The sequence below is a fragment of the Takifugu rubripes genome, chromosome 10 (genome assembly GCF_901000725.2).
Source record: "Takifugu rubripes chromosome 10, fTakRub1.2, whole genome shotgun sequence".
Classification (NCBI taxonomy): Eukaryota; Metazoa; Chordata; class Actinopteri; order Tetraodontiformes; family Tetraodontidae; genus Takifugu; species Takifugu rubripes.
Window position 1 is genome coordinate 8,482,244 of NC_042294.1, and position 23,089 is coordinate 8,505,332.

At 46.9% G+C, this 23,089-nt stretch overlaps 1 protein-coding gene across 8 annotated transcripts in view; it reads left to right on the forward strand.

Annotated features, from left to right (window-relative positions):
• Window positions 1-23,089, forward strand: part of pou6f2 (POU class 6 homeobox 2) — a 55,339-nt gene that overhangs the window by 21,076 nt on the left and 11,174 nt on the right. For 7 of the 8 annotated variants that reach the window (XM_029842938.1, XM_029842933.1, XM_029842937.1 and 4 more), the window contains 2 exons: window positions 11,143-11,456; window positions 21,041-21,175. In XM_029842938.1, coding sequence (XP_029698798.1) covers window positions 11,143-11,456; window positions 21,041-21,175 — 449 coding nt within the window. The remainder of the gene's footprint in view (window positions 1-11,142; window positions 11,457-21,040; window positions 21,176-23,089) is intronic. The other variant, XM_029842934.1, reaches the window with a different exon arrangement.

Consider the following 23,089-nt stretch of genomic DNA (forward strand, 5'->3'; position numbering starts at 1 on the left):
GGCCCGTATGACTCACACTTCAACAGATCTTCCCCCCGGTGTGTGAGGGACTACCAGGGACTCCTCTGATCCGATGGACTGTTTGGCAGACGCATCGTCAGGGCGCCGGAACAGCATACCAACATGCTCTCACTCACTGTTATTGTCTTCTTTCAAGCACACCAGCAGACCAGCAGACAGTGTGGATTTCAGTGATGAAATTTCCAATCTGTGAGAGCGAGTTTTAAAAAAAAAAAACAGTTTTGGAGAAATGCCTCTGTGGCAGATCCTTTTTTTAAGTATGCGGACTGACAGAGTGCCTGTTTGCACGTCCTCCTATCTGAAGGGGATGCGTTGAAGGGACCTCCGTGGAGAGAAAGTGACATAAGTCACGAGTGAAGCTAAATGTCTTGACTGTGTCCGAGCCCCTCTGGCCATGCAGCGCTCCTCCACTCTCCCCTGTCTGAGTTCATCACAGCTCCGCTGAATGAGGCCTGCTGGCACAGCACCTCTGTCAGACAACTGCAACTCCCGCCTCTGCCCCCGCATCCCCCTCGCTTTGTCGCCCTGCCCCTCCGGCTCCCCGGGCCTGATTAATCACACATATAATACAGCGCTGCGTTGTCGCCGGGGAGCAGTCAGCTCATTTTCACGACCTCAGGAGCAAGTGTGCGTTACAGCACTCACGCTGCTAGCTAATTAGCGCCAGATCATATACAAGACAACTGAGGCGCAGTAGACAGGGTCCAGGCAGTGGCTACATTTAATCTAATGAGCCAGTTAATGGCCAACTAATGAAGCTGTTTGTCATAAGGAAAGGGCAGTTAAGAGTGGAGAAGTGGTATTTTACATGATTAGACTCAAAAACAGCTTGCTTTCCATAAACGTGCAATTATTAAGTTGCTTTACAAAAAGTCCATCAAATTCAATTTGGTTTTATGTTTTCATTTAAATATTCAGCTTTAATGTGAAATAAATTAGATGGAAATTATTCAGAACAAGTTCTTTTTTAACCTGATCATGCTAATCAAGGCTTTTGGATAAAAGACTGTTCACAAAGGGAACTGCTGGAGTTCTGTGAGCTTGAGCAGGCCCGGCTCTTCCAGACTGTGATGAATAACTATCGCAGTAATGGGTTGTGCTATAAAGTTGGGACGGTAGCTTTAATAAAACCGAGCAACATCATGTGGCAGACTCCGTAAACACAGGCACCAGTGTAACCGGTTATTTGTCAGAATGATTTATGCCTGCAAACATGCAGTAAAAACAAATTCCCAATGAAACTAAACAAGGGAGAAAGTTATCTTTTGTGACAGAGTACACACAATTCTAGCTGACTTCACAGAGGGAAAACTAGGTTGAGTCATGCTAAAGGTCCGTAAATATGACGGCCGTTACAAAAAAAACAACAAAAAAAACAACTCCACAGTTTGACAGACCGTCTTCGGATTCTGCTGCTAACTTTCAGTTGCAAGTTAAAAAAAATCAAAATGATTTGATTTCAACTAGCAAAGCATCATTAACATGCTTGTAAAGCTCGTCGTATCAAAAGACTGTACATGTAATACCCAATGGGAAGGAAGAGAACAAAGTCTCATCTGTCTGCTCCTGTTCTCTGTGGCTCACTCAAAGGTAATGCAAGGAGCTAGTTTACTAGCACTCTTTTCATATTAATAAGCATATTCCAGCTTATTTGCTCTCAGTAGAACGCTCGGCAGCGCATCACATCAGAGAGCTGAGTTCTAATGGTGGAGTGTGAGCGTTGTTCCTCTGTACTCATCTGTGGGAAACTGAGAACAACACTCGAGCTTCCCGATAAAGGTCGACATCCCACTCACCTGCGGTAATGAGACCCTGTGTCAGTGCCAATCAAAGGCATGTCTGCCGCTCTGATGAAAATGCTCGGCGGTGTCGTTCACAGGTTGCGGGTGTTGGCGCGATACAAATTAGGGAAATCACTGTGCTCATTACAGCACCAAAGGGTGGGCTCCTGGGGGAAGAGGCAAATGTTTCCACACTAGTTGGATATGTCAGACTGCATTTCTTCTGCTTGGGCTCAGTCTGCTGCTCCTTTAAGAGTTTAAAGCGCCGGGCCAGGCCTGCTGACCTCACCTTTGTCTGCCGTGGGAATGCCTCTTTGTCCCCTTGAGCATGACATCATTGGAGACAGATCATTTCAAACATCCTTCATGGTTTTTCTTAATCCAACACTGATTGATTCTTTAAAAATATATATCAATAAAATCCGCTTTTTGTGCGCAGACAACCGGGCTACATAGCAGCGATGCTAGATGAAGCCACAACAGAGGCCAGACTCCCTATCATTGTTTAAATCGAGGTGTTCTCAAGCGCTATGTATTCCACGCCGCGCTTTAATGATTTAACTTTGTGTGGTTGTAAGATGGCTCACAGGGGAGGGAGCTGCATTAAATAAATAACAGTGATAAAATGTAGACCTCATACATATCAAAGCTAATGCAACTAGGGGTGCAATAGGAGCAGCTGCACACAGTCCTGAAGCGGTAATTTGATTGATTTGTTGTGACAGCAGCCAAATAATTGAGAGTGAGAGGTGCTGCCGGAGATGAAGGGCAGACGGAGGCAGGTTTGGGAGGCAGTCGCGGCAGATAGGGCACCCCAGTTCTCATTTCTGCCATTGATATCTGCCAGTGGTTCATTGTTTGTCTTCACTAGGCAGTTTGGAAATGTGCGGGGTTACCACCTTTGCAGTGGAAGTAAGAAGAAAGACAAATAGATCCCCACTCAGAATGTACAGAGGAGCAATGACGGCTGCACGCACGCGAGCACAGACTCTCCCGCGAGACTCCCCATTTACGCTCTGATGTCTTATTTGAAGCTGAGATGTAGGTAAATTTCACCCCGCTGCGTTTCACTTGTTGCAGACGCGCTTGTGATTTGTTCGGAGATCACCGCACACGTACATCCTAATTGCACAAACGTAGCAAAACACATTATGGGGTGAATATTTGAATATATATATATGTGTTTGTTGCCGTCTGGTAGGACCGGGTCTCAGCCTGCTGCCAGATCCTGAAATAAAGACATAAATAAAGACAGGGGGGGATTGGGATGGAGGAAAGGTTGCCTTTATGGCGGTGTGGGGGGAGGACAGTAATATTGTTAATCAGATGTGGCTGCACAGCAAACTTTGACATCTGCCCTTACTGGTTTCCTCTGGGGGGGGGGGGGTGTCTGCAAAGCCGCTGCCATCAACTAGCAGGTCTCCTGATAAAACATGATCGGTCATGTGGATCTAGAGGCTCTGAAGCAGCTTTCCAGCTCATTCTAGAACCCGCAGCATAAAGAGCTCTTTAAAAATTCTTAAAATTGTTACGCAATCTCCCCTTGTTTTAAATGTGTGTTCTTTAACACCCCCCCCCCCCCCCAATCAGTCGTGCACTGCCTGGATTTATCTGCATGTATTGATTACGTCACCAAATCGATGGAGTTCATGTCTTCATCGTCTCGCGTCGTTCCTGTTGAGGGGTCCAGTTCCTGTTGAGGGGTCCAGTTCCTGTTGAGGGGTCCACTTCCTGTTGAGGGGTCCAGTTCCTGTTGAGGGGTCCACTTCCTGTTGAGGGTTCAGTTCCTGTTGAGGGGTCCAGTTCCTGTTGAGGGGTCCACTTCCTGTTGAGGGGTCCAGTTCCTGTTGAGGGGTCCACTTCCTGTTGAGGGTTCAGTTCCTGTTGAGGGGTCCAGTTCCTGTTGAGGGTTCAGTTCCTGTTGAGGGGTCCAGTTCCTGTTGAAGGGTCCACTTCCTGTTGAGGGGTCCAGTCCAGCATCAGGGTTCAGCATGTCACGGTGACACACTCTCTCGTGATATTCTAACAGCGGTAAAATGTTTCCAGGAACGCCCTGCCCCCCCGACCACTTGACCCCACAGTTGTTCGGCAGAAATTACATCTCGTGTTCTTCTCCGCTCTTTCCCGACCCGCTTCCGCAGGATTTGCCGCGCGTCCGCCGCGTTAGCGAGGGCCGAGCTGGGCGTCTTCCCGCAACAATCCGCAGTCAGGCATTTTAAATGAAAATTGATTTGTGATTTACATGGTCAGCGGGGGAAAATGAACTTATGAAACGTTGTAAATGAAATATTAGACAAGGTGCAGTGAGAGAGCGGCGCACAGAGATGGTAATCTTGTGGAACTTGAATTCCCGCCTGGCAGAACTGGGTGACATTTTACATTTATCTGTGTTCTGCTTGAATTGTAATGTTAATGGTAATTTTATGGGATTGAAGCAGAATGAAAACGGTGTTATCGCGCTCTGCTTCAAATGTGGGACTGTGTAAAATAGCACAGCTGCACCTTTTATTTCCCATTCCACCTTAATGTGAGTTATCACATGACTTGTTCAATAAGGATTAAGCAGTTTGCGCGCGTGTGGTCATCCTCTTTTGCTCACGTGGTTTTATATCACCCTCACCAGATATGCTAGTTTAATTTGATTTTAGCGTGACTGGCAGGACTGCATGCAATGTTTTTCCTATTTATGCCATAGGTGGCTTAGTAATTTGCCATTAAATCCCTTTAAGCCTGCTGCCCCAGTTTATGTGTTAATTTATAGTTTTAGGGTTTGTTTTTTTCCCCTAAACCATTTTATCCTTGTAATTCAGCCATATGTAGCATTACAGTGCAGTACGGTATCGGTATGTATCTATCACGGCCCTCGTAATACAGGCAAATCAATGTCGCATTACTCTCAAATCAATACTACTTGTACTTGGTCCAGATGTTCTAATTTTGATCGATACTCTGTGCAGTGAATGTTTCCTGGTCCCTCTCTGGTCATGTGTGGCATGTATAGATTGTTATAAATCTGCGAAAAGGTACTCGAACAATAACCCCCCCCCCCCCTCCCCATAGGAGCACACAGAGTGAGCCCAGCTCCTGAATCAGGCAGAGGTCATCTTTAAACGCGGATCTCCGGTTCCTCACGTGTGAAACCAAAGAGTCTGTGGTGACATTTGTCAGCAGATGGTGCGCAACCAAACCCCTCGCCAATGGGAGCGCCTGAGCCGCTGCTAAAAGCTATCTGCGGTTACTAATTGCTGACCAGGGCCTAATTACCTTAATTAATGGCCAGGGTATCTGGGGGCCAGATTTGTGGGGGCTTTTATCAGTATCAGTGTGGCTAAAAAGGTCCCGTAGGATGTCTGAAGAGGCTGTAGGCCCCGCGGGTGCTATATCTGGACTAGCTGCAGACACATCACAGAAGGATCCTGTGGCACTGGTCCAGAACATGTTTGCAGAGGGATCTTTTACCTCACTTGCAGGGAAACTCAGCCCTGGTATCCCAGGCAAGAGAGAGAGAGAGAGGAAGAGAGAGAGAGAGAGGAAGAGGGAGAGAGGAAATGGCTTTTTGTGCTCTCCCATCAGAATGTTTAACTTTTTTTCCTCCCCCTCTCTTTGCACACAAGCGCTTTTCCTGAATTACACTGTCGTAAGTCATAATGACAAAGTAGACTTAGCGCCGTTTCCCACAGACCGTGTGTGTGTGTGTGGGGGGGGGGGGGGGGGGGGGGGTTGTTCACTGAGCTCTAACTGTGAAATTAGGCCCGCTACTTTTCATTTTCCAGCTGCAGTGAAATGGTTAAAAGACACAGATCAGCCGGTATGAAAATAGAACTGATTCAACACAAGTCTGCAGCCTCCCTTTGCTCGCTCCCCACTCATCCAGTAAAACATCCTCTCCCAGCTATTCCCCTACCCCCACCAGCCTTTTTATTCCCCCCCTCCGCCTTCACAACCATTCTCACCCACCCCCTCTCTCCACCCGCCCCCCTCAAAACCCGTCAGGCACCTTGTCCGCATCTGGAGAAGGCATGTAAGTTTCAGGTGCATACATTTCTTTTGATGATATATTGTCCCGCTGCGGAATTTCATTTACCGCCGCTGCCCTTTGCTGAACCTGTTGCTAGTCAGCGAGCACGATAAGCGTATAAGTAGCATGCTAGTTCATTCATCATACATCGTTCTGGGCTCTCAAATATCTCATACGCTATTCAGGAAGAAACTACTAAAGCGGCACAAAGGATCCCAGCAGGACCAGCAGAAGTTCCATTAAACACTGTGTACAAAATCGAGCACGCTTGCTAGTTATTATCAAACACACACTTCCAGCGTTGCATCTACAAAACATTAGCCGTCATTTCACGGGTTTCTCACCTTGTTTATGTTGCAGGTGGGAGACCGTATCGCATCTGGAAAGCCTGTGTTGTACATAATTCCGTTCACAATGCATTTTGAGAGCACGCATTTTGAAATCTGTTTCTTCCCCTCCATCACAGTGGCTGCTCTGTGTTGTATTAAACAGCATTAATAATCACAAGAGGCTCAGTGTCACTCAGAAGTCTCCACATCACTAAGGCAGACAGAGTTATGCTGCTGGGCATGTTGCGCTGTGTGAAAGTGCTTACACGCTCCCTCAGACAACCAAAGGGAATAATTAAAGATAGAAGATGGAGGCAGAAGAATGGAAAGCAAATCCCATTGTTTGGGGTTATTTCATCCCACCGAATTTCTTCTTCTTGCTTTTTTTTTTTTTTTTTTTCCCCGATCTCTTCTCGCATTCCTCCCCAAATGCATTGTGGGTATGTGGCAAGCTATCAAAAGCACATGTAAGCAGAGCCGCGCAGAACAAAACCCCTATGATGCCCCGCTCTTACCCACATTGTCTTTTGATTATGCTACAATCATTTTATGCCTGTGTAAGGATGGGGAGGCTTATTAACCCTGTAATGTAAAGTACTTTAGCTGCTTGGAAACCAGAACGCAAGCAGAACTTTAACGATTTCACTACGAGCTTGCCTATTCCCAACTTTTTTCTTCGTCTCTCATGCTATAATGTGTCGAAATCCTCACTGCTGCCAAAATAAGCTACAATGAAATCAAAATTAAAGGTGAACTGGGCTATTAGGCAAACTCTACCGCGCTCCATTTCCAGAACAGTAAATGTAGCCCCTCAATCTCTCTTAGCTTTTACTGTCAGTCAGAGAGCACTCAGTCATCTCCGTGCATCAGACCCGCAATATTGATTTTTCCACCCACTGAAACAGCCGCATGAACATAAATTTTGCATGAGGCTTTTACTCGCGGCCTCCACTTTGGTCAGACGACACATGATGGGACCATGAACGGTCTGTAATAACCCGGTCTGTTCCCCCTAAGCAGGCCGGCCCCTTTTATTTTCAAAGGAATGGGTGGTAATGCGGGGGGGGGGGGGGGGGGGGGGGGGGGGGGGGTTCCAGGAGCTTCTGGTCTCTGAAGGGCAAAAACCTGCAAACCTCTTTCGGTCCAGTGAAGGTAAATCCAAAAATATGAAAGCCTCTCAATGTATATGAGCGAGGCTTTGTTTTTTTCCTCGGAGATGAATAATTGAATGCTTCTGCTTTCCTGCATTTCTTGGGGAAATTAAAACTCTTAAAAGGTCCGTATCAAAAAGCAGAAGAGGCAACAGTCAATAACCTGTTATGGGAGCCACCCAGTATAAGAAATACAAGGAAGGGCAGCGTTAATAAACACACAGAGGTTTCCCCGCCTGTGTAACATCTCCACAAAGAGGTTTGGGCTTTTTGAAAAGCTTCCTTCTGAATGAGGATCCTCCAACACGGTCTGATATTGCCTCGCACCACAAAGTGGAGGCTTTATCCTTGGATCTCTTCAAGTGATGTGGTTTACTCTCTGAAACCCTGTGGCTCTGCTACTCAAACCTTTACTGTCTATATTTTTTGTACTCGCTGAGGGTTTTCTCTCCTGCAGCAGGGCAGAAGCAGCGTCTCGAACTCAAACATTTCATTTCTCTCTATTTTTTGTTTTTACCCTCAGCAGTGCTGATGCACCATTTTATTGAAATTGCGTTCATTAAATGCATCATTAAACTTTGGGAACAGATTTTTTAATATCATAGCAGCAGTTGCCACATATATATGATGTTTTACTGTCTAGATAGGTTAAATAAATCTAGAGATTTCCGTATTTTAGCGATTTAGCGAAGTATTTTGAAAATTGCCATCCTCTTCAGGCGCTTCAGTCAAATCCACAGAGTATCAACGACCTTCCTCTGACCAGCTTCATAATTACCACAACCCACAGAGTCTAAATCTCTTTAGCTCCAGTGTAGTAATTATGAGTGTGGCTCGCTGAAAAGGCAATAGAGACGGAGGCTGATGGAGTCCCCAGTGGGAGCGGGAGGCCCGGCAGTCACGGGATCTCTGTCCCCTCCAACCTGTCTTATCAGACACGCAGCCGTGTTTAGCTTCCAAATCTGAATGAATGGCAGTCGGCTGCAACCAAAGGCCGACTGAAGGGACGTTTTAATGTGATGCACAGATGGAAGCAACACGCGCGTCTCTGAGCGGCTGCATTTTTCATTGTTTGCCTAACACAAAAGGATGCTATAGATTTTTTTTTTCAATAAGCAAGTACATTCTTTTTATACTGTATTTTGCTTTCATAAAGGCCATGGAACTGGATTTACTTCAGCATAGATGAGAGCTCCACCTCCTCCTGACCTCACTTTATGCAGGTCGATTCGTGCCAAAGATCGTTGCGTTTGCGCGACTGCAGGCGCTCTTAGCGCTCCTTAGCCTTCACTCGCTCTTTCACATAATGAACGCGTCCTCACAAATGCCTTTTTAAAAGCCTAAATGTGGTGATTTAGGGGTTTTTGTGTTTACCTGTAATGCAGCTAATCGGCGGAGGTGACAAACGCTCAGTTTACAACTTAAACGGTTTCTCAGTTCGTTTGTGCGCAGACGAGCAGCCGCACCTGCAAGAGCTGGGAGACAGACGGAATAAAGGAGTCCAGGTTGAATCAACCTCAGAGTGCCTTAATGGGAGGTGGGGGGGGTTGCCAGGGACGACTGGGTTAGCGCTGGTAATGAGACAGCCCCCCTCCCGGCATTCTCCACTGCCACACAGAAAACAAATATAGCTTCTTGCGTGACGAATGAACCGGCTCTGACCTCGCCTTCCGACCTCTGACAATCAGTCTTGCCTCCGTCCTCCAGAACTGGGGCTGGAGACGGGACGGGCAAAGATAACGGCTGATTCCTGTTGTGGCACGGATGACAGAAGGAAACGAAGAAGGATGGCAGAGGTTGGAGGCCTTTAACTCCTCACTGCTGCTGCTTCCCACTCCCAGACGGCTGCAAGTTAAACGTTTAAATGGAGCAGAAAATGCTCGCGGTTCGACTCGCATCTGGTCATTTTAGCCCCTTCGTCTGGTCATTCTCATCCCTCATTACAAACATTAACATAGACGAGTTGTTAGAAAAGCCAAAGGGGGCCGTGTGCGCGTAACAGCCCTCGGGCTCCGTGACTAAGAGGGAGCACTCCTCGCGCTGCCGCCGGAGAACTGGTGAATATCAAACACAGCAAACAGACAGTGGGAGATTTAATGAGCGCTATAGGATCCCGGCACCCTTTTGCCCTCTCTTCATCATAAGCGGGGCTCCGGCTCTCCTCCTCCGTCCCGCGTCAGCTGCGAGGAAGGAGCACAAACAATTAGCTGAGACAAGCCGTGCGGATTATGTGTCCAACCAAAGCAATCAGACAGCGGTGGTTAAAAGAATGAGCTTCAAAATGCCAGTTAGAAAAGAAGGGAGGGTCAGTGGTCCTGACAGTCTTAACAAGATGACAGAATTTATAAAGCACTGTTAAAGAATATGGTACCTGCAGTGTAGGCCTTATAATAAGGCCACATGGGGCCTCTTCCATATTCCCTCTGTATTTGTTTTCCTTCGCCTCGTATTTTTTGTTGTACCTCTTGTTCCCGGCGCAACGGGCGCCGCTGGAGGAAGTGCTCCATTCCTCTTTGATCTCCGTCTGGTTCCGATAATTTTCTGACAGAAATCACATTTTATCCCTCTTTTGTTTTTCCCCATGTTTGCTGCTGCGCGTGAACTTGCGGGGGTTGATCATTTTGTCGCCGCGGCGCCGCAGAAGGAAAAGAGCTCGGCGCTCGCCAGACGTCTCCCCCCAAGTTAGGAGTTGAGAGAGTTGGACTCTCGCAGATGACATCTATAATTCATGGCAGGGGTGTAAAAGAGGTGTCAATGTGTCAGGAGGTAGAAGAAATGTAAAAGCCCCCTGTTTACTGGCTGTTTTTGGTTCTGTGCCTGCAGAGTCGGCAACGGGGAAGATGATCTGATCTTCATCAAATGTTCATCTGCGCCTGTCCTGCAGTTGCAGTGACCATGCTAATCAAAGACTCGTCCACACTGATGTTTTATTCATCTTTTATGGGGCAACAATCCTTAAATTATTTAAGCCCATTGATTCCGCATGTATACAAGCATGTCTGCCCCTGTGTTCACAATTGCTCCGCTGTGTTATCAGCAGATGTTCGCGCTTGCTTTCAAACGGCATCTGTTATTCAGTCTTTTGTGATTTAGGATTAGCTTCTACGTACCGCATTTTTAATACTAAGACTTGCCATTGTGGAGCATAGCAGGCTAATTTACAGCTAAAGGCTAATGCTGTAGATACAGATAAGGGCCAAAGGGTGAGTCAGGAGGGCTTGGATCAATGGTCAGCTCACTTTCAAGGAAAAAAGGTTCTACACTTACAAAGTAATCTGTCGATTTATAGGACGTCTAGTCCATTAAGACTACAGAAAACAGACCAGACTTTCAGCTAGCTATTCATGTTGGATCCTGTCATTGTCTACTAGTGTAATTTATTTTTCCAACAGATCAAATTTGAATGTAAGAATTTGGTCCTAATGTCATTTTCCTATTAGAGCCAATTAGTTAATGGGTTCATTTCTGATGTCTCTCCGTGAGAATTGATGTCCTTTTTTATGAGTAAGTTTCAACCATTGAGCCAAAGATTGTGACATTCTCCAAGTGACAATGAAAACTTCTGGCTCCAGAGAGAGCAATTATGTCAGTCAGGGATGATAGCTTTGTTCTCCAACCACCTAAATTAAATTCCCTGACTCTCCTGCGGAGTGAGAGCCCTGGAGGACTCTGTGGCGGCTCAATGTTATTTGCATGTCTGTCAGCATTTACCCCACACCTCTGTGTGCACATGCATTCTACCTGAGGTGTGAACATATTCCTCGAATAAAGAGGACGTGTTTGCTGAACTTTGCAGTGAGTTCGGGTCTCAGACGCAAGTATCGCTGTCGTCTCATCAACAGCTACCTCATCACTCAGCTCCCAGCTCCAACACCTGCAGCAGCTTCAGCAGATGCAGCAGCACCACCAACAGCAGCAACATCATCAGCAGCAGCAACACCATCACCATCACCACCACCACCAGACCCACGCCCAGAACCAGCTGCCCTCCCAGCATCACATGACCCCACCCAGCCAGCAGCCAACTTCGGTCCCTTCTCCAGGATCTGCCTGCTCCTCCGCCTCTGGTCATCCGCAGCAGTCACCGCCGCATCGGCCCAACCAGTCCCCGGCCCGCAGCCTCCCGTCGCCCGTCACCCCGCCCCTGCCTTTGTCGGTGAGTTTTACCAACATTAATACGCCCCAGTGCACCGGATACTGAAACCGGTCGACCTACTGCCGGTATATGATGCTGGATAAATGTGTGAAATGGGATTTTTGACTTCAAATTTTAATTGCCCTTAATCTGCTAACTGCTAACTCCCGTTAGCAGCGTCCTGATGTGACAGAGTCGGATCCAGTGGTTATCTAAGCTTACGTTTTTGTTTGTAATCGGGCCTTTAATCTCTGCTGCTCTTCCCACTCAACTTCCTTTTTAGTCACTTTGTCCGTCCATCCATCTCTGCCCTTCTGTTTGTCTGGCTGTCACAGTGTGACGATAATAACCTATTTTATATCCCCGTGGTTTCATTTCTGGTGGAGACTGGCCTGGGTCGCCTTTCTGTCCCTGGTCACATTCATCAGCGTCAGACCCTTATTGGGTTGTGGTGCAACCTTCTTTATGGTCAGGATGAGTTGGGCTATTTGTTTCTCCCCCTCCAGCCCTCTTCGGCCCTGTCACAGCCTAGTGAGACTCAGCAGGAAAAACAGCCTCTGGATTTAATGGGCTCCAAAGGCTATCCGCTACATCGCCCCAAACACACTGTCCAATCTGACCGTGGACACAAGGGCTACTGGCTTTCATACAGATTCACGCTTTAAGTTTGCATTGGAGGCCTCAGATAAAAGATGTGGCAGCACAATCCCACCTTCGAGTGGCTGAATCCCCAGGAAACCAGTGCTTTAGAACGGTTCTCCAGTCCGCCTCGGAACAAGTGCTGATTTTCCAGCAGCTACTGCGCTGATGAGACCGAGACCATTATCTTTATATAGATTGTCTTCTCAAAGAACCAGCGAGGCTGATTATGATGACAGAGGCAGACCTCTCTGAAGGAGGGGGGGGGCAAAGGGGCTACGTCAGTGTTATTAAGATATTGCTTCATCAAATGGGATTATGTGTGAATGCGCGCGTGTGTAAAAGGGTTAGTTTCCGTGGGTCAGTGCTAGGGTTTTCCTGGGTGTGTCACCCAAAGAGGAGCTCGCCCAAGGACAGGCCACAGCCTCAGCACCTCTCAAAGCTGCAATAGGATTTAAACAGCAGCCCCCCCTCCCAGACGCCACTGATTGAAATCCTCCGTCCTGGAATCGGCGAGCACCTCGAGGGTTAATGCATCAGTTTTGACCATTGGGAGACTCGCTTACGTCTTCAGCCGTGCGTAATTGGCTGTGTTTTTGTTATAATTTGGCACCCAGGAGGGATGTTCCTCTCTTCATCCAAAGGAATTAGGCTCTGCAGTATAATTTTAGTCCTAATTAGCATAATACAATCAGCATTACACAGATAAACCCCCATGTTTATTACTTTCATTACGGCGAAGCACGGAGTCATCCAGCTGTACAACTAGAGAAACTACACAGAGCTGTAGAAACACCAAACGCTCATTATGCTCCAATTAAAATGCCGTTGTAATTCCCTTCTCATGGGAGGTGCCTGACATTCTCTGGTAAAGAAATCCAGAGTATTCATGACATCCCTGGTGTTTTTAAAGTCGAGGCCAAATGAATTAATCGCCTCGTTAATATCACGGCTATGATACAAATCACAGTAACAAGTGTGTCCCCTCGAGTCGGAGGCCTGGCCTCAGATTCTTGCAGCTAATTTGGTTAAACTGGGGTAAGGATGTTTTTCCGCCTCCTCTACAGGCAGGCTAGCATTGGACTCAGCCTCCATCTTCCTGAAATAGCCACCAGAGTGATGACAAATAGACGGGAGAGATTATAAAATTTGCTTAAGTGTGTTAATGGGCTGATTGCGGGCGCATGCTGGATTTTGCTGGAAGTTGATTGATTAGAGCTGCGGGTTTCCTCCACGCCCGGAGAGCTCGGGGATTTGACAGGGTAAAGGCGCTCGCCAAGTCTGTTACACCGGAATTGATCTTAATTAGATCTGAAAGACCTGCCACAGCAGAATAGTCCCGGCGATTAAAATGAAAAACAGGAGAAATTACTGATCAAATTAATCATAATGTCGGGGTACAGCTGTAGGTCTGGTGTAATTTGCCACTCCAGTGAGTTACATCAGCCCAGGCAGGGAGACGAGAGGCGGTACATACTGATCCGTGGCAGCGGGAAGCTTAGGCCAGCCTGTCAGCGCGCTCATTCTGGTATGCACACCTCAGAACCTCCTGACCCGGCTACGCCATCCAGTGGAGCTCCTTCCTCTCTGCCTCCCAGTGACACTGATCTAATTAGTCACTATTTTATTTTATTTCATCACCAAATCCTCTTCGATTATGTCTTCCCCCAACCATTGGCTGCATTATTTAAACAATGATGCTCTTTCCCCCTGCTCCTCTTGTCAGGGCTGTCCAGTCTGCAGCATGTTTTGTGTTAGCTAACAGCCTCTGACCTTGGTCCAGTGTCTGGCTGGCGGGTTTTTTAAGGAGGGGGGGGGGGGGTTGCCGAGGCTTCTTGCCTTCCTCCTCTGCGAGACTCCCACCGTCCGTCTGTGTGTCCGTCTCTACTCCCTTACGCAGTCATCTCCTTGATCGCTGTCAAAACCCCACACTGGGCCTGTCCACTCTCCATCTGCACACTCATAGGGGTAATTACAGCCTAGAGGTCTGCCTCCCATCCCCGTGCTCCACAATTTACCACCAAAGCATCCGCAGACATCTCTCTTCTTCCCTACTGCACCCCGACATCACAGGACTGCAGGGCCTCAGACCCACAAGTGCTGCAATTACCTGAGCCTCTCCTCTATCCTTTTCTCCCCCTCTTCCTCCCCCCTTCCTGCTCCCTCTCTCCCCTCTCCACCCCTCACCTCCCTCTCTATTCCTTGGCAATCAGCCTTCATTAGAGGCCTCTGGTGAAAACTCATCGTCACCAAGGTCAGCAGCTGCCAACCACAGCGGCCTTTCAGAGGCCCGGCTGTCCGCGCTCCCCATCCCTCCTCGCTTCCTCGCTGCTCTCCCCTGTCACTCCCACAGCCTCCGCCAGTCCTGGGCCCATCTTTGCTCCTTTTATTCCCAGCTGAGGCCTTCTCAGACTCTCCTGTCACTGTTTTCCTGGGCGGTGCACTTTTCCTGCGGTCAGCCGCCGTTAAAATCCCCACTATCCAAATGGCGTCAAATGTCTCTTTTTCCACAGGTCATGGGCACCTCTCCGATTATATTAACATGTGTATTAAATGAGCCTTGCACATCGCCTAATTGATTTTACAGATAAGCCCCACGCCTATTCAATTTAGCGAAACGAGCTGCCGTCATTCCAAAGGGCATTAAATCAAAATTAAAATGACATGCTTAAATGTAGGCCCAGTGGCTGATACTGTGGCTTGTCAATGAAACGGATGCGCTTAAATTGAGGGAAGAGTCTTTTATCTCTCCTGTCTCGTAAATCAAAGGGCTCAATAGATAGATAGATAGATAGATAGATAGATAGATAGATAGATAGATACATAGATACATAGATACATAGATACATAGATACATAGATTTGACTACTGTTCCATATATTTATCAAATATAATAGTTAAATATGCATAAATGGTATATTCCAGTCTATGTTGAAATAGCAGCGCCGCTGCTTTTGGCTGCGTGGCGTGAAGCATGAGTAGCCACCCCCCCCTCCCTCAGCTCTCCAGCAGCTCAGCTCCGTCTTATTAATGCACAGGAGATCTGGCTCTTAAGAAGGCAGAAAATTGCCTTACATAACTAGCGCGCCACAATTTAGAAATACAAATGTGCACTGTTGACTGAAGCAGAAAATAAGACTGTTGCCCATCAACAGAAGCACATTTCATATGAATAATTATAAAGCATGAGGACTAGCTGAGGAAAACAACCTGACCATGACAGCTCTACTACTTTTATTTACTTCAAATGAGGGATTAGGCAGGGAGAAAATCTACAGACTTAAGGACCAACGATGAGCCCTGAATTTAAATATAAGGATCCGCTTAATTTTATCATATTTCAGAAAAACCTTTTTAAAAAAAAAACGAAAAGAAGACTTTCACTTTTCAAACTCACCAGAACTTGCCTCCCCACTTTGTTTTGTGACTTTTCTGGTTGCACCGGGTTTTCGGGCATCGGCAAGTCGATGATTTCTTTAGCTTTTTAACCTGCTTCTTTTACTCTTTCTGTGGGCTGAGGGCTTGTAGTTGAGACGCCAAGCAGAAAGGTGCTGGTTCCCTGATCAGCCCACAAGCTCACCGGGGGCAAGATGCATTAGACGCCCACGGGGGAGCCTTCAGATGGAGCACAAGGGCTCACCTAACAGTGGATAAGGAATAGGGTTTCTTTAATTATGAGGCAGGGATATGACATTGAGTTCCCCCTTTATTCGACCAGCAGGCTCCCAGACACTGTCTAAGTGCTCCGCTCCGCTGAGGAGGCCAGTCCCCCCGCGGGGCGCGATTCCACTGCCTGTAATTTCTGATGCCCATTAGTGACCGCAAACAGAGCACCGGGTTCACACGAGGAAAACAGCCATGCAGCTCTGTACAAAGACTTGGGAACGCGGTGTTATTGCATTGTGCCCTGCTCTGAAAGCAAGTCAGAAGAGTCTCATCTGTGGTCCCGTTCCACCATATTTCCATAGTCTAGATCCGGTCTAGATTCTGGAACATCTCTGAGGGGGGGCTGCGTGGATTGAGACTCCTCTTAAACCCTTTTCATCAAGTGTGAATGTGCAAATGATGGGTTCGTAAATAGATTCAACCCGAATGAATGAACTGCACATTCTCCGACGTCAGCTCCTCGACGAGGAGCCTCGGAAGTCAAATCCTGGGTAATCGATCCAAATCTGCCCGTAAATGTCAGCAATTCATCTCCACTTATGCTGATTTAGCTCTTGCAAATGTTTGTACACAGTTTCTGGAGGGTGTGGGGGGGGGGGCAGCGATGCAGAGGAACACAGAGGGAGGAGCAGCGGGCGGATTTATCGATCAAGGGTGACCACACCACAGAGCCACAGAGCTCCTCTCTCATGATTAATCTTAGGCCTTAGAGTTGGCCAATGACACATGACAGGCCTCCCCCTCAAACTCCTCCATTTCTCTTCATTACCAGCCGTATTTTTGGACACCACAGCGCAGAGTAATCATTTACCTTTATTGTGTTTATAAAGCTGCGGCATGGATGACCCTTCCTATATTGAATTGAGGACATCAAAAGATCACTGGACATTGATTAGGAGGATATTAAAGTCATTCAAATGGTATATTTATATGTCAAACAACAGCCGAGTGAAAAGGGACGGTATTAAACAAAATGAATGGGATCTGGCCATGGAGAGGGAGCTCCTATATTTGATTTCATATTGGACATTTGAGGTAATTGTCATCCAAAGGCTGGGAAAATAATAGTGTTCACAATTTCCTCGCAGCAACAGGGAACGTCCCCCATTTTGGGTTTAAAGTCAAAGACGGAGCAGATTTACTGCATTAACTGATTAACTTTTAGTGCCGCTGTAATTTCCAACCCGGCACGAGTGAAGCAGCGAAACGGCTGCGCCGAACATGTCACATCATGAGCTGAATCAGTCGGCACCTTCCCACAGATACTTAATCACCAAATTTAATCCAACCGGAAACAGCCAAACATTATAGATCATTTGCTCAGAAGAGAAATAGAGCACCAGGACTGTAGTATATTTTTAACTCAGAAAGTGTCCCTTACTGGTGGAAACATCCTGCTGTCGTGATGGATGACAAAGAACCCATTCTGAACCTCTGTGCCTAACAATTATCAACAAATGGTCTGGAGCAGATTTTATGTAATGATTAAAGCCGCTGTTAATTTCCCACGAAGGTAATGAGTGGGGAGATTGACGGCCACTGTCCGGCACTCCATCATTTCTTTATCGTTAGTTTAAACGTTTTCACGACTCTTTTCCTTCTTCATTTGCATTTTGCCTCATTAGATATGGCCATTTCTGGGGCCGCCGGCGGGATCCATTTCCTGAAGTTAATGCATTTTATTTGATCAGCCAAACCTTCCCAGTTAACTAGCTGTCATTCTGGTGTTTCATATGACATCACTCCATTAGCACTCGCCACGCCAGCTCCAATCCCCCGCCGCCGCCGCCGCCACCGCCTCGCTCCACACTCGCCACCGTCCCTCTGCTGCCTTAAGGAATTGCAATGTCCGACTGTCACCTGATGCAACGTTATTGTGTTTTTCCGGGCGTTATCTGCCCCAGTTGTTCTATCGGTCTTTCACTTCCCGGGATTTTTCCTCAAGAATGGCTCTTTTCGGGGGTTATTTTTCACAAAGGCTGTAGCAAAGGCCCAGTGGTGAGAAAATAGTCAGCGCCCAGAGGGTTGAGAGTGCGCAGCCACAGTAGGCCCTGCTAACCCAGGGACCAGAGGTGTTTTGGAGGGCCTAATGGCATTTTGATGTCCATAAACACAGAGGAAGCAAGCGGGGGGATGGAGTTCGGGGTGTTTTGGGGAAGGAAGAGAAGAAGGAGGGGAAAAGGCAGAAGACTGGTCAGGTCATGACTGACAGAGAACGTGTTTTCTCATGTCACAGCTGATTACATCCACTCCAGAGTGGGGAAAGAGCAGAACCAGACAGCAAAGTGTGGGTGAACAAGGGAAACGTTGTCTCTCCACAGATAACGGACGCTGTTCCCAACAATGATGAGACTTTTTACAGTGTTTGACCCACTTTGGTTGAGCTGAATATATCTGTCAGCCTCCCAACATACAGTAATTACAGAGAAGAGGAAAGTACTCTTGTTTCACTCAGCTTTTCTTTCATCACCAATTAATTCTGAACTGACCACTGGTTTTGCTAATCCATTCTCTGTGGTCTTTTATTCCCCTTCAGTTTTTACAATCTGTGAGATAAATGTTTGAGAGTGTTGTTGAATCATAGATCTGAAGAAACAGAAGTTTTATACATGGCTGACTCTGAGCACAGGCAAAAATGGGGCTTCCTGTTGGTGTCTGCGCCGCTTTAACTATTCATCTTTGCTCCTTTCTGTCCTCCGCGGGACCAGAACAAAAAAAGCAATTAAGTTTCCAAAGGGCCAAATGAAAAGAGCAAAACCAAGACAAAACTTCAGGTAGTTTGTCAGACGATTTTACCTTCCGGAGGTTTCTCCACGGTTTGTGGGGACACTATTTTTCCCTTTATTTTGGAGATTACACGGATTGCTGCATGAAGTGACCCTCACTTGGTCTGAGGGGGGTTTGGTGTCCTTCTTTAGCAGTTTCGCCCTCTCATATGGATGTGCTTTGTAGCTTTTCCTTTTGTTTTCATGCAGAATTTTCTAACGCGCGTGTCCCATTGGTATTATTGTTATTAGTGCTGCGTCTCTGACTGGGGTTTCTCTCTACATCGTCGTCAGCTCGATGCTCGTGTCTCTGAAAAATGCTCATAATGTCCTTTAGAACGAAACACAGTGGCTAATATGCAGGCTGCGCAAAGTGGAAGATCACTGTTTATCTTCTCCAACACATGCAATCAGGACAAATGCTAGGCCAGCGCTGTCATTTCGCGTCTCCCGCCGGGGTGTTGAGGGGAGTCACCGTGGCGGAAAATTACCTGTTTAGGTGTTGAACACAGCGTCGCTTCTTCTCATTCTTGGCTCTTTTCAACCGCTATCCATATTATCTGGATGCTACAATAAAGCTCCATCTGTTTTCACCTAGATTTCCTAGAATAACACGACATCTGAAAAGGCCTGTCATCAAACGAAATGACGATATTTCAAACAGATCTAAAATTACTCCAGCTGAGGGTGTGCCCCTCTGAGCAGCTCAGATTATGTGTGTTGTAGCCTTTGTAACCTTTATTCACGCAGCACTTACAATTTTGCTCTCCCTTTTTATTGATAATACCAACAAGCTAAAGGTAAATGTACCACAATATTTATCCAAGTTGGTTTTTTTTCCTCATTTTGGAATCCTCTTTATTATCTTAGCAACCAGAAAACCAGACGTCCAACCAATGGCAGCGTCGATGTGTTGCAGCACTGACCTCAAATCAGAGCCGATGAACATAAAATGTGACCCAACCGGTCTTGAATGTGCCCCGTTGAAATTGCCAGTCAGTTTCTGCCACACGAGCCCATCCCAGCAGGCGCTGATTTGTGAACGCTGACGGCCAATCAGAGCAATCGCTCTGGTCAGCTGACCTGGAGGACCACTCATTATTATTGGCTGGCAACGTTGGCAGAACAGCTCCAAACGGAACCATAATTCTTAATATTTTTTTGCCCTTCAAGAGAGTTAATAGGACTGATGGAACCCTAACCCTAACCCAAAGTATGATGTGCCACAGTACCCAGAAATGAGACGCTATAACAACACTTTTGCATGAGAAGTCAAAATAGGGAGACATTCAGCGTTCCAGAGGACAAGTGCTGGACACATAAAAGACAATCTTGCGATTATCGGGGAAAACTGGATGACTTTCAGACGAGAGGAGGCAATATCAATCACGGCCAATTTGAGGCCACCAACATGAAATATGATTTCATAAGACAAATGCAGTGTCATTCTTAATGTGCTTAACCTTTACTGTCAATGAAAAAGTATTGATCGCTCCGTGGCATTTTTTCATCATTTGATTTCAGAAAGTGTAATAATATATGGTTGTGGGCTACAATAAAAGATAAATGGCAATTGAATGATCTCACATGAACAAAGCAGAATTCCCGACGGGCCTTGTGGGCAAGGTTTCTATTTTAGCGCATTGTTAGTTTACACAAACTCCCGCTTTTTACTGTTGTATCTTTTACAAAACTCTTGCTCATAATTTGGGCTGAATTATTTGAACGTAGCATAACGGCATAAACAGCAGGGAGCAGGCGTCCTGCTCCAAAGCTGTGTTTCTATTATTTCTCTCTTCTCTTGAGTTATTGGGAGGTCTCCTATCTTTTCTTGGTCTTTGATCTACTTACTCAACCTAATAAGACTTTGCTCTGCTGCACTACAACCAAATCAGCAGTGCATTTTCAGCCTCCTAATAAGTGGTTAGCTTGATTTATACGGGTAATGTCCTCGATGTGGCGGTGCCCTGCGACTTCTCCCCGATGCAAAAAGCCTCTTTACACAACCACGAGGCCACGCCAAATGACTCCATTACAGCTGAGGCAAAGACGGTCACTTGAACCGTCCTCCCCCCTTCAAAGCAACGGTGCGCTAGAGCATTTTAAAGCGAGAGGAAATCCCAGTCGAAGCACATCGAAATAGTTGACGATACAGTGATTCATGGCCTCGCCGCTTTATTGTTTAAGCAGAATACAGTCGAGCCTTTGCTGTGGGCTGTGCAGACTTGACTTGGCCTTTGGGGAGCCCTGGGGGCCAGAAGAAACACTTAGAGTGGTAAAACGGCCACTTTTTCATAACGGCCCTGCTGTTTACACCATTCCTCCCAACCCTCTATTGCCTTTCCCATTGGGTTCTGGAACACAGACCTGTGGGAGCTGAATGATAAACAGCACTTCCCTTTACACTGGACTGCACAGACCAGGCTGCGGTTAGCCTGATCTGGCCTCGCCATAGCGATGAGCCGGAGTGTGTGAGGTTTCTGCTTTATGTTCCTAAACGTGGGCAGGGTTGATTAATGATCTCTCTGCCCCTAGCAGCTGAATCCGCTGGCCAGCCAAGTAGCAGCAGCAGCAGCCATGGGATCCATCGCTGGTTCGCAGGTGTTTGGGAACACCTTGTCAAACCTGCAGGGAGCCACAGGACAGCTGGTCACCAACGCACAAGGACAGGTAAGGCGCCGTATTGTGGATGCTGACCATTTTAGCGCACGCGCGGCTAATTAAATAGCAGCAATAAAAACGCTCTTTCCCGTAATAAACATTCCAATAAATACATTTCTTCAGCCTTTACGATCTTTCAATGGTTTCTCGTGACTTGCATTTCGGTCGTAGCCACTCTAACATTTATTTCGCTTTTCGGGGAATAAACAAACCCCGGTTTTCCCTCATCCTCATGCGCTTGTCGCCACGAAACGCTGACCTTGTCATATTTACAGGGTGGCTCCAGAATTGTTCCATCAGTAGCCAGAGGCTTGAACGATGATACTTGTCATTGTGGGACTCTATCTAATGAATCATCTTATCGCAGGTGCACACAGCTCATATTAGAGGGAAAATATATGGACAACGTGCCCTTTCGTGCCACTCTGTGTTTGTTACTGTAACCCTGGTTCATCCTTCAACACGCGCGTTAACCTTTGTCTAAATACACAGCTGAATGCATTTGGCCGCGCTTAAACCACCATAAATAAACATGTAACGTTGGCTCTGGGCCTTAATTGTCGGCACCAGTGTGTCTTTACATTTACAGTAGTCTTGTTTGATGCTAAATGCCACTAATGAGACAGTATGGATCGGAAAGGTGCCTGCAGCACTGGGGACAGATCACTGTGGATAGGGACTTGATGGGATGCTCTGTGCTTTTGTAGTGTCTTGGCGGCTGACAACCCCTGACATAATCAGGTCACATAGACGGTCAACGCCCTGGGCTACAGTCTTTGCTCTCCACCTCATTATTCCGCAGCATTATTCAAACTGAGGCCTTTGAAACATGCACTTCCCGATCAGAAGGTCCCCACCCCCTTCGGCCCGCGACTCGGAATTTACGCAAGCTATTACATCGCTTGAACGAGGGAGTAGGTCCACCAAACACGCGCCGAGCTACCTGACAGAAGTCACTGCCCCACCTTTCATCACGTTCAGTGAAGTGTTTTTCATCACTTCTGATGCTTAAATGGAATTTAACAGTTTGGTTTTGCAGCACACCAAATGAGTGAAACATCCCGTTTTTGTGGCCATTGGCTGCCTTTGACCTTATAATTTACTCTGTCAAAAGACTTTTTTCACAAGTGAGCACTCTGGAGTCCTTGAAAATTGCCAAGTTTGATGAAGGTACGGAGTTCAATATGTTTTTACAGCTTAATTATGCTGGGCTCCAGTCTTTTTATTCCTCAAGGAGAATCAATGAGGCTCTTGTGTCCTCTCTGCTTCCAGGACGGTGATTAAGGCCACAAATACAAACCTTGGTATTATTAAATCTCCTCTAGAGGCTGCGATTATTTCCTTTCTTTTTGCTCAATCATCATCCATTCGGTGAAAAAAAAGAAGCCACGGCGGAGGAACAGGCAACATTGCAGAGCGCATATTTGAAGGAATGTGGCAGCTTCTGCTGTTTCCTAAACGGACCGTTTGGTCGGAGCTTTGATAAGGAACGCCTACACGGTTGCATGCATGGTTAGCCTATAAGATGAAAAAGACTGGGACACGGAGCAAGTCTGCCCCGTCTATTGACAGAAGCCTCCTGGCTTTAGATCATGTGTAACCTCAGTGTAAACCCCTATTGACCCGGCAATTGTAAATCTGCTTTAGTGCTGTGGCTATTGATTATTTTCTTTATTAATTAATCTGTCCGCACCCTAATAGTACCTGGACAGAACGAGGCTCCTGAAATGACATTAAAATATGGTCTCCACCCCCCACCCCCTCCTTTGGGTCTGAGCTATCAGCGGAAGGGAGAAATTGGGCAGAGATATTGGCCCGCCACCATGGCTAAAGACACAGATTGCCCCGGCTGGGTGGGATGAGATGACATTTCGGTGAAAAGCAAACACAGCGCAATTACAAGCCAGGAAAGGATGAATATGG